The 12536-nt window shown below is 31.7% G+C and overlaps 1 protein-coding gene across 2 annotated transcripts; it reads left to right on the forward strand.

The window, feature by feature from the left end:
• Positions 1 to 1013: 1013 nt before the first annotated feature.
• Positions 1014 to 5018, forward strand: LOC100794710 (myosin-binding protein 3). 2 transcript variants are annotated; one of them, XM_006587188.4, is made up of 5 exons: positions 1014 to 2258; positions 2403 to 2639; positions 2750 to 2896; positions 3145 to 4319; positions 4428 to 5018. In XM_006587188.4, exons 1-4 carry the CDS (start codon positions 1313 to 1315, stop codon positions 4284 to 4286), a joined length of 2472 nt encoding a protein of 823 aa, XP_006587251.1. In that variant the 5' UTR covers positions 1014 to 1312; the 3' UTR covers positions 4287 to 4319; positions 4428 to 5018. The 2 variants fall into 2 exon arrangements, with proteins under 2 accessions (XP_006587251.1, XP_003533115.1); XM_003533067.5 differs by having other exon boundaries at positions 1015 to 2639.
• Positions 5019 to 12536: the final 7518 nt, after the last annotated feature.

Here is a 12536-nt window from a genome sequence, read left to right on the forward strand (position 1 = left end):
GAATGGGATTTAGGCACCTTCACTCCTCAAATTTAGCAATTAGCAAACATGTTTGGAATTTCTTGTCCAATCCTAACACACTTGCCGCAAGAGTCTCCAAATCTAAATATTTTCTAGATGTGAATGTTATGGACTCCATGCTTGGACATAATCCGTCCTTTGTTTGGGGAAGTATTGGCAGGATATGATGTGAATGGAAGACTAAAGTTATCAGAACAAATTTTAGTTTTCATTTATAAATTGATATGAATATATATACGGGATAGTTTTTTTAAGTAGAATCCAAAGTATGATTTTTTTTAAAATACTAATTTTAGTTTGTTTCTTTATTTAACTGAAATTTAACTTATATTATAGCCTACTAATGTTAATTCATGCTAAAATATATATATATTGATCGTAACAATTATTTCAAGTGTTAATAATAAAATAAAAAAAATTATATTTTAAATTATGTATTCATACAAGTAATTAATAAATTTTTAATAATGTTTATTACTAAGTTATTTATATTTTATGAGTGAAAGTTATATGAGAGAGATGATTAGATCTGGATCATATAACTAGAAGGTCAAGATTTAATGTTAAGAAATTATATGAAAAAAAAATATCTTATATAAAAGTAGAAGATTAAATCTGAATCATATAATCAAATATAGATGATTAAGATTTAATATCATATAACTTTTTTAAATTAAATCTCAAATATGGATGGTTCTATATATATAAGAACCGACATGCACGACAGTGTGTTTTTTCATGTTTTTAGAAGAAAAAAATAATAGTGAAATTAATATAAATAAAATTATTAATTACATCTCTTAATTTCTTTGTTATGTTTGAAAATGTACAAAGAAAAAAGAGATCAAAATACAATTTTCTCGTTTCACCAAACTTGTTTAGGACTCAGGAATTTGAAAAAACTGATGAAAACAATCTTACAGAAACCAAGCTCTATAAAAGAAAATCATCAGTGGTCCTGAACCACTTTATGCACTCCCTAGCATAAGTGCCATTTTGATCCCAAAACACAAATTTCAGGATAATGTTAGAAAATAAAATAAAATTCTTTGACTCTAAGCACATTTCTATTCATGCAACCTTTCTCACTCTAAATAAAACCATTATTGCTCTCTACTTCTGCTCTATTCTCTCTCATTCACTATACACATTACACAATTTTGTCATATTGTCTTAAAATTCCCATCTTGCTCTCTGTCTCCCTTCGTAGGTTGCAGTTTGATAAAAAAAAAAAAAAAAAATCTCTTTTCCTGTGTAACTTTTCTTTGTACATATCAACAACAAGGTTTCCATGGCTACCAACAAATTTGCAACCATGTTGCTTACAAATACCAATAAAATCACCCTGGTTCTTGTCTATGCAATCCTTGAATGGATTCTGATTTTCCTCCTCCTTCTAAATTCCTTCTTTTCCTATCTGATCATGAAGTTTGTGATTTACTTTGGCCTTAAAAGGCCCTGCATATGGTGCACAAGGATTGATCGCATCATAGAGCCTGAAAATAACAAGGGCTCTTGCAGGGATCTTGTGTGTGAAGCTCATGCTTTTGAGATTTCCAAACTGGATTTCTGCTTGAATCATAGGAAACTGGCTGAATCAGAAACTATGTGTGAGGATTGCTCATCTTCATGTCACCAAAATTTTGTGGACTTGTCTCAGAGCTTTGGCTTCTTTTCATGGATGCAGCAAAAGGGTATGATACATGATGCTGATGATAATAACAAGGTGCTTGAGACTGGGGTGGAGCCTTTGAAGTGTTCTTGCTGTGGTGTCAACTTTGTTAGAGACAAGCCTTCTTTGAGGGTTTTGGATTATTCCCAGAAACAGAATTCGATCACTGAATGTGGAGTTGAGGCAGAGATTGATGAAGGACATCATCACTCAGATCATGACAGAGATGATTTTGAGCTTGATCATCCTGTAGAGGAACAGAACATTGTAGAAAACAGGGAAAACAGCATGGTTTTTTATGTTAATGAGGGTTCTGGTGGAGGAGGAAAGGGGGCAGATGACATTAGTGTTTGTTCTATGTGTGATGGTGGCAAAGAAACTGTGTATGGTGAAAATTACAAGCTTGATTTGGGCATAGGGAAAGGGCAAGAAGAACCAACTAGAGAGGAAACTTTGAATGTCCCTCGGGATGATCAACCTTGTGAGGAGACCACTCATCAAGTTTCTTGCACTAGTGAGAACACTGAGCAGATTCCACCCAAACATTTGGAATTTGTCATTCATGGTAATGATTGCTTTTTGATTCCTGTTGAATTTGGTGACTCCTTTGCTACAAAAAGTGAAAACCAACATAGATATAAGGTGGGGGATGATGGGTTTAGTGGGGATGAAGATGTTGTTTTGGATTTTGATATAAATTCTGGTGCAGAGTCTGCACCTGTTATTGAGAATTGGCACACTTCCGGGGATACTGTGTCACTGTTTTCGGATCCAGGGTGTACAAAGGTGTTCAAGGCCAATGGATTTGAGTTAAGAAGTGAACATTTGGAGCAAAACTACCTAGATATGAAATTTGCTCAATCAACTGAAGACTCAAGCATCAATGGTAATGTTGAAGCAAACATGAAAAGAAGAGATGTGGAATTATGTTCAGTTGTACCTCAAGGTGACAATTTTTTATTCATCAATATAAGTCTACTACTCTAGTCAGTTCTTATTTTTATTCTATTTTCTTGGTTGTGCAAACCATGTTCTAATACTTTTCTGTTCCTTCAGTGTCTGAAGGTGTAACACAAATGAGGGGTGATGAATTAGAAGCAGAAGTCTCAACTCAAGATCAAGATATTCTTGAGGATTCGAGTCAACAAATACAAGAAGTCCCACCTTCTAGCTCTACTACTTTTACTATCCAAGATGATAGTGGTAAGCTTCAACTGTTTTTCTTTTTTCTTTCACAAGTTCATTACAGTTGTAATATTTATAAGCTGTACCATTTTCCTTCATTTTTTATTTTAAAATATATAATTAGGTATTCAAAGAAATTAAAGAATTTAAAACAATGACACTTGTTATGAATATGCAAACTGTAAATGACCATTTGCATCATATTTGGAGCTTAATAAGATGGAAGAAGAAACAGTTCCTGATGGCTGATACACCCACTTATGCAGAGAATCTGCATCAGCTACGCAAGAGGCTACAACTGCTTGGAAGGAAAGAATCAGGAACAGAAGAATCATTAGAAGGAAGTGTCATGTGTGATATAGAATGTGGTGAGTTAACAATTGAGAAGTTGAAATCAGCACTGAAAGCTGAAAGGGAGGCCTTAAATGTTGTATATGCAGAACTAGAAGAAGAGAGGAGTGCATCTGCAATAGCAGCAAATCAAACAATGGCAGTGATAAATAGGCTTCAGGAAGAGAAAGCAGCAATGCAGATGGAAGCTTTGCAGTATGAGAGAATGATGGAAGAACAATCTGAGTATGACCAGGAAGCTTTGCAGCTTTTGAATGACCTTATGGTAAAGAGGGAGAAAGAGAAACTTGAGCTAGAAAAGGAGGTTGAAATATATAGAAAAAAGGTTCATGAATATGAGGTTAGAGAAATGGTGATGTCAAGAAGAGAAAGTCATATGAGAAGCAGAACTTCTCCCTCTTGTAGCAATGCTTTAGATAGTGATGAACTATCTATTGATTTGAGTCGAGACTTAAAGAAAAAAAATGGTAATTATACCCATCAAGAGTTCAGCAACCAGAATGCTCATGAAGATGCTGTCTTATATTTGGAGGAGTCATTGGAAAACTTTGAGGAAGAGAGGTTATTAATTCTAGAACAACTGAATATGCTGGAAGAAAAGCTTGTTACATTGAATTATGAAGAAGAGTATTTTGATGGTATTAAATCAATAGAACATCTTTGTGAAGAGAATGGAAATGGATACCAAGACCATAATGATTACATTGTTCATGTAAATGGATTAGCAAATGCTAAGCATCAAGATGGAAGGAAAACCAAGTGTACAAAAGCAGAAAACGGGGTCATGAGTAATGGGTTAGATTTTACTTCCTTGCAAAATAGTTCAGATGAAAATGTCCAATTAGAGAAGAAAAAACTTGATGTAAAAGTAGAGGTGGACCATGTTTATGAGAGACTACAAGCTCTAGAGGCAGATAGAGAGTTTTTAAAGCACTGTATCAGCTCCTTGGGGAAAGGGGACAAGGGATTAGATCTTATTCAAGAAATTTTACAACATCTTCGTGATCTTAGGAATGTGGAACTCAGAATCATGAACATGGGAGATATTTCTGTGTAAGAACTCTACTCAATTATGCCAAAAAGATCATTGGTAAGTAAGACACTCAGCATTCTACATTTCTACATTAGAATAATAAATTTCTCTGATTTATCTATTGAGATATCATTTATTGATGTATTGAGGTCTTGCTAATTGTAGTTATCATATGTTATGTTGGAGTTGATGTACAAATTGCAAATCAAGCATACACAAGCACCACTTTTGTCCCTACATAGATATGGACAGCGGACATATCAATGCATTACATCAACTTAACCTAACAATTGAAAGTTCCTTGATGGAAAGTGAAGAATCATGGTATGGTCAAGTTACCACAATGGTCATAAACAAAACTGACTTTTGTGGTATGTGTGCATCATTACATTTATGGAAAAATGATGGTAAAATATATAGTTATTGTACATGCCTAGGTGAAGCCACCCTGGCACTTGTATTTTGTGAGAAATCCAACTAAGATTCTGGGGCCAGGTACCAAGATTTAGTTTATTAGACAGACAGAATGAGGGCCACTAGTTTTGTCATTTTTTTAACCTTTTGGGGGGAAGAGAGAATAGAATAAAGAGGTGAATAGCCTCTTCCTTTTCTCTTTCTCATCTTTTTGCATTATTGCATCCAAGAGGTTTGTTTGTTTCTAAGCGGAAAAGGATGAGTCACTTCACTCACTTGTGTACACTAAAGTAAATGTATAATGTATTCATTTGTAATCATATAAAAGTTAGTGTTTGTTTATATTGCTTGGAAATACTTTGGTTACTGTTACTTGTAAAGGTTGTGATAGAGATGATCAGATGAATGTTCAAAACCAATATGAGAGAGAGAAGCAAATTTTTAATTTAATGGACCATAAAAATTTAAAACAGTGTGGACTTTGAAACTCTGATTATATTAGATTATGTTTGTTATATTCTTCTGGTACTTTAATTTTATTTTATTTTGAAAGAAATTAACTTTTTATTAATGGCTTAATTATACAATTAATTCTTTAGTTATAATTAAAAATTTAATTGGATGTTTTAATTATCAAAAAGTTGAATCGTTTACTTTAATTATTTAAAAAAAAAACTTTAATTAGGTTCTTTATTATTAAAAGCACCTAAGAGGATTGTTTGTTTCTAAGCAGGAAAAAGTGAAAAGGTGAGTCACTTCACTCACTTGTGTACACAGTACACTAAAGTAAATGTATAATGTATTCATTTGTAATCATATAAAAAGTTAATGTTTGTTTATATTGCTTGGAAATACTTTGGTTACTGTTACTTGTAAAGCTTGTGATAGATATGAATGTTCAAAACCAATACAAGAGAGAGAATAAGAAGCAAATTTTTATTTTAATCGACCATAAAAAGTTAAATAAAAATAAATGTGGACTTTGAAACTCTGATTATTTTCGTTATTATTATATTAGTTAAATTAAACAATTTTAGTAAGGACGTCTAGCTAGCTCAATAGATTGATATAGTATTTAATTTCTGTGGATAAAAAAAATCTTTTTTTGATACTTTAATTTTATTTTATTTTAAAAGAAATTATTTTTATTAATAGCTTAATTATATAATTCGTCATTTAATTATAATTAAAAATTCAATTGAGTTCGTCAATTATTAAAAAATTAAAATCTTTTAATTGTTTAAAACATTTCCGTTATTATTTTTTGTCCATTAAAGAATCAATTATATAATTGAGTCCTTTATTAAATTAATGAGATTGGACATGTGATCACACAGAAAGACTGGCAAGTAATAGAGCAACTTTTTTGGGGTGAAAAGCAATTAGCATGTTGATTTCATATATAAGATATCTTAGCTTGAAATTCAAAAATGTGCTTGGATAATTTATTTTTTCCAATACCTCAAAAAAAAAAATTCTCCAACATGCATAGCTCTACCTACCTGTAACGTTTTGAGCTTAAACTCCATGCCATTATTCATTCTTTATTTCTGTTAAAAGGCAAAGAAGACCCATATGTGTAACATTTCTCTTCTTTTCTGTGCAATTTACACCACAGTAAAATTTCATAATTTTCCCGATGAATCTCTATGGCTACTCCATTTTTCCAATGAGTAAGGTTGGTTGAATATTTGCCTCCTAGATCCATAACATATCTTGCAAAATCTTGGTTCAAAAGTTCTTTTTTCTAAATTGTATCTCGTGGCAAAAAGAAATTCATTAAAGAGAAAAATTTGTAGATTCTTACAAGGAAGAGCAAGAAAAAAAAAAGATTTTGAAATGGGAAATTTGTAAAGACAAAATCATTCTTTGGGTAACATAGTATCTCCACTTTTGTGGATACCTCCGTCCACCTACCAAACCAAGGCTATTGTTGATTATCTTGTATCCCTTACTCAGGTAGTAAGTTAGTCTAATGTCTTAAAAATGCCACTCATTAATACTTGTTATATATAAGTTTTAGAGATTTAAATTATTCAAACCCTAACTATATGGAATCTTCACTTTACACTCAATTTCACTTAATTTTTTGATGTGATTAGAACTTATTATTTGTAATGTTATTATATTTTTATTAATATTTATTTTTAGTATCTTGTACATTTATTATTAGTTGCATTTTTATTAATTTCACTCAATTTCACTTAATATTTATTTTTAGAACTTATTATCTTGTACATTTATTATTAGTTGATTAAAAAAATTCTTTAAACTTTATATTTCTACCACTAAGTTGGATAAATAATAATGGTGAATTAAGGCCCAATCAAGTCTCATGATATCATTAAGGATTTTACTATTTAACTAACTTTCTATTTACTAAATACACTCCAACTCACCTTTTTTATATTTAAATTCACCTATATAACTTTCAATTTCACACTTTTCTTAAATATTACATGAATATGAAAGAAGAAGAAAAAGCAATTGCAAAGTAAAAAAAGTAAAAGAAAATCAATTCTAAAAAGTATCTTCTAGAACATAATCACTCTTTTAAAAAGTACATTTCAAATCCTTATTCAATATTATGGAAAAGTATTTTCTAGAACATAATAATTCTTTTTGAAATACTTCCTGAAATACAATATAATCACTATTCCGAAAACTACTTTACAAAATATTAAATATAGTGTTCCGAAAAATACTTTCCACAATTGATCGAAAATATAGGGTTCATGGCATACCTCGTTGTGCACAATTGATGCGGCTGAATATAATGAAATTAAATACGTTGTGGGCTACAATCAAAATTAAATATAGCGAAGATTGTTGACCTTGAAGAATATAATGAAATTAATTATAGATCGCACTCGGTATCGAGATTGAAGTGTAATGCAACGAAACTAAGGTAAAAATTCTAATACTTTTGATAAACAAAGAGGGAGGAGGAAGAAAATAGGTAAAGGTTTAGAGATATAAGATGGGGCATAGAAAATAATGTTTGTACATTTTTTATATAAAAGGCTGTTTTAGTATAAAGAGTATTAATGATAATAAATATTAAAAAAAAGTAAAATGGTATTTAAAAAATAAGAAGAGTTTAAATAGCAAATTCGGGAACAAATTGAATTGATAAAATTGGGACTCAATTGCATATTACATCATAATCCTAGAACAGAGGAGTTTAGCCCGTCATAGGCGCAAACAACCTCAGAGTTGTATTTTATAACACAAAGCAAAGGATACCTACCCCCCCCCCCCCTCTTCTACTTATAGTACACAATTAGAGTGTCTAACATGGAAGGGAGCACAATCATGTTGGACAAGAGCATGGTAGTTCAAGAAAATAACGCCACTGAAAGCCCAATTGCGGAATTTGGAGAATGACCATCATGAGGGTGTTCTAAGAGTGTTCTTGATGGGCACGGTCGTGGTATGAGGAGCACGACTGTTCTTGAAAAATCTGACATTGTTTCCTAATTCTTGAAAATCAGAGCATGAGTGTGTTGGAATGAGCACGTTTGTTGTCTTAAAGAACATAATCGTGCTCTTCATCAGAGTTCTCTTTTTTTTAGTCTTTTTTGTGAGCTTTTCTTAGCTTTTTCAACTTTTATCATGTTTGCATCACACTTAAAAGAATTCCATGAGTTTTGCCAACAAATTATGTAAAAAAACATGCAAAAACAAGACTAAAACTCATTCAATATCACACATATATTGGTTTATTAAGTACTTTCTGGAACATAATCGTTCTTTTTGAAATACTTTTTGGAACACAATATAATCAATATTCCAAAAAGTACTTTATAGAATATTGAATATAGTGTTCCGAAAAATACTTTTTGCAATTGATCGAAAAAATAGGATTCCTCATTGTGCATAACTGATGTTGCTAAATATAATGAAATTACAATCAAAATTAAATATAACAAAGAATGTTGACATTGAAGGATATGATGAAATTGATCATAGATCACACAAAATTCTAATACTTTTGATAAACAAGGGGAGGGGGGGGAGAAAATAGGTAAAGGTTTAGACATATAAGATGGGGTATAGAAAATGAGGTTTGTACATTTTTTATATAAAGGGCAGTTTTAGTATAAAGAGTATTTATGATAATAATAAAAAAAAAGTATATTTAGCAAATAAGAAAAGTGTAAATAGAAAAGGTTGGTGCTCAAACAAAATTTTTTGGTCACATGCTTTCTAAAATTGTTGACTTACTAGTAAACCACGCCGAAACAAAATCCACAAGTACTTCGATTATAAATGGATCATAATTCAAATAGAAGTATGTTTAATCGGAAAGGTTTAATTAAGATATGTTAAATATATAATTTGGTCCCTACACATGTCACGAATTTTCAATTTGGTCTTTATATGTAAAAAAAGAATTAGAAAATTTGTTACTATACGTGACATTACCAATTTGGCTCTTGTCGACATATGTTGACTATTAATTTCCTTACACATTCTTAATTTGGTTTATATATATGTAGTGCTTTCTTAATTTAGTCTCTATATGTGTAGCGTGTTCTTCAGGATCAAATCAAGGGTTCCTACAAATAGAGACTAAATTAAAAATACTTAAAGGGATTAACAATGACAGGGACCAAATCGGTAATATATATATAATATATAGAATGACTTAATAATTTTTTATATAGAGAAACTAAATTGAGAATATGTGACACATGTAGAAACTAGTTTATATTTTTAACAATTAAGATAAAAATGATAACATAGAGAATAGAAGAAACATAGTCAAGAAGAAGAAAGAGGGTTAGGGTTTCATAACATCAACAATTGGAAGGTCTGAACAATACAAGACACAAAAGAGCATTATATATAAATGATGAAATAAAAAAACTATCCTTAGCTAATATATCTAATATTATCTAACATCCCCCCTCAAACTCACGATGCATTAGCACAAAGCATCGAGAGTTTGTTAGTTAGAAAATGAAAACGTTTAATAGAATGAGATTTGGTGAACAAGTCAACAATTTGCATAGCTGAAGAAACAAAAGGCAAAGTAATGGTGCCATGTTGAAGATGATGACGAGTAAGATGATAATCAATTTCAATATGCTTTGTGTGCTCATGAAAGACCAAATTATGAGCAATTTGGATGACACTCTTATTGTCACAGTACATACAAGTGGGTCCAGAGAGAAAAACACCCATGTTAGAGAGTAGCCAACATAACTACTATTAGAAATTACACTTTCAACATTGGTTATTTAGGGCATTCTACATCGGTTCTAAAACCGATGTTGAAAGTGCCGATGTTGAATGTATCATTGTTAACATCGGTTTTGGAAAACCGATGTTAACATACATACAATAACATCGGTTTTCTAAATACCCGATGTTAAACACAATGAACTACAGCAAAAAAAGTGAATGCATGATGAACGTTGACATCGGTTTTGTAATAAAACCGATGCTAATATTGTATATTGACATCGGTTTTCTAGAAAATCTGATGTTAATGTAATTTATTAACATCGGTTATTGACAAAAACCGACGTTAATATATTACATTAACATCGGTTTTTCTAGAAAACTGATGTCAACGCTGATGACGCATACACTTATTTGGTGTAGTTCTTTGTATATAACATCGATTATTTACAAATAACTGATGTTAATATACAAAAGTTAACATCGGTTTTCTATGATAACCGATGTTAAGTTGCATGTGGACATCGGTTTTTGTAAATAACCGATGTTGTTTACTATATTAACGTCGATTTTTGTTAATGACCGATGTTGTTTTCAAGTTTTTTTTTATATAAACTTTATGTTTTTACAATAAACCCAAAATTGTACCTGTAAAATTCAATTTTAGACCCAATTCACAGCAAATAAACATTTTATTTTGGTTTCAAGCAGCTTTAATCATAATAAACATCGAATAATTCATTTATCATAAAGAACAATCAACAAATGAATTCAATGTTCAAATTACATAGGAAACGTCAAAAATGTTAAACCAAAGTAAACTAAGCTAAAGTTAATGTCCATAAATCCTAGGTCTGATCTTTAACTCAGAGATAATACTGTGCCCACTGGATCTGCAACGCCTTTAATCTCTCTGGCTCCATTGGTCTAGGATCGTTAAAATACTGCATGATGAAATAAATCATAATAAGTTAATAATGTAATACAAATTATAAAAAAATTGAATTTGTTTGAAATAAACGTACCGCTTCCCAGTTATTCCTAAAAGTTCCTAAAATGATGGTGGACATCCAGTGCATGACATAGTAGCCGCACTCAGTACTTCCTTTTTGTCTATTATACTAAATACATAATGAAATTTGGATATTAATTAAACAACTAGTGTTAGACACATAAGAAATATATATAAGTGGAAGTTTTATGTAAATGACGTACCTTGACGACAATCCACCTAGTAGGAGCCTTTGATTTAGGCTGTGGAGCATCATCAAGACCTTTTAAAGCACTATTCCAAATGAGTAACAATTAAAAACTGGTGTTGTACGTTGAGGTATTTCAATGAAAATGTATTGAAAAGAACACTAGCCTCTTAATAATCCCCTTAAGGTAGTTGTCTGGCCTGTTATGCAATAAACAAAACCAGACAATTAGGTGTTCCTTGGGCAGGATGACCACCATCTGCTAGTGTCCGCTGCAGCGGAGACGAATATGGGTTAGTATATTAGTAAACATTAATTAAATTCAGTTATTTTGTGTGACTTACCCATTTAGGTAGGCTCCAAGATAGACATCGCGTTTTGAACTCTGCATCCAAGTCTTTATGTAACTTTTAGACTCAAACTGCGATTGCCCATACCTCTGAATGGACTGTGGCTCGAGGAATCCATAGATATTAGAATTCCCCGCTCGCATACATGTTTCAGTGAGATGCCTGTTTATGTTAAGTCAAAGTTAAATATTTATGAATTGAAAGCAATAACTTAGGTAATTAAAAGTAATATAAAATGACTTACAGAATCCACAACTGTAACACTGATATGCTGAGATATTGACCACCGTGTGCGATTTCGAAGAGGTCTTTGTGCTTTATGTAGAGTGGGAAATCTGGATTAAAGACCCCGAACACGGTGGCATCCCATGTAACCTGATAAGGCCTCAAGAAAAGTTCTGAGATGGTCAATGTCATCAGATAAAGTGGATCATCGACCTCCGGATCGGGCTTTGGAAGTGGTTTTGCCGAAGACACAGCTACCTGTTCATTAAACAAAGTAAAATGGCCTGATTTGAGGCACGCTGAATGAATTAATTTAAAAATAAGAAACATATAGTAAGAGTAAAGTATCTGTTGTGATAAAGACTTGACCATATGTGTTGACCAAACAAGGAAGGTGTGAAGTATCTGCCCCACTAAGGAAACCTCATCAGTGGGTACAGGAACTAGAACATATGCATCTGTAAACAATTGTATTGACGTACACACTTGAATCCAAAAACAATTGTATTGACACATTTTGACGTGTTTCTTTGAAAGGGAAATAAAGAGATTTTTCAACATTGAGGATGCATTTGGTAAGGGAGAAATTTTTTTATATTCGAAAAATGCGATTCGTGAGAAAGTCTATTTATGGGAATCTTAGAATAAATTGTTTACATTATATTAGTACTTAGAATAACTAAAAGGATAATAAATTGTGTCTTAATTAGTTTAATAAAATAGGTGTTGTTACTAGTAAAAGTGGCCTGTCATACATAAGTGGCTTAGATTAAATATAGAATTGAACCAAAGTGACTCTAGTTTAATTAGTTGGGGGTTTCTAGTCTCACCCCCAAATCTCATCCCCCAACATTGGTAAAATTACCTACCTACCATCTTCCCTCACAATCTTCTCT

The sequence above is a fragment of the Glycine max genome, chromosome 9 (assembly GCF_000004515.6).
Source record: "Glycine max cultivar Williams 82 chromosome 9, Glycine_max_v4.0, whole genome shotgun sequence".
Taxonomy (NCBI): domain Eukaryota; kingdom Viridiplantae; phylum Streptophyta; class Magnoliopsida; order Fabales; family Fabaceae; genus Glycine; species Glycine max.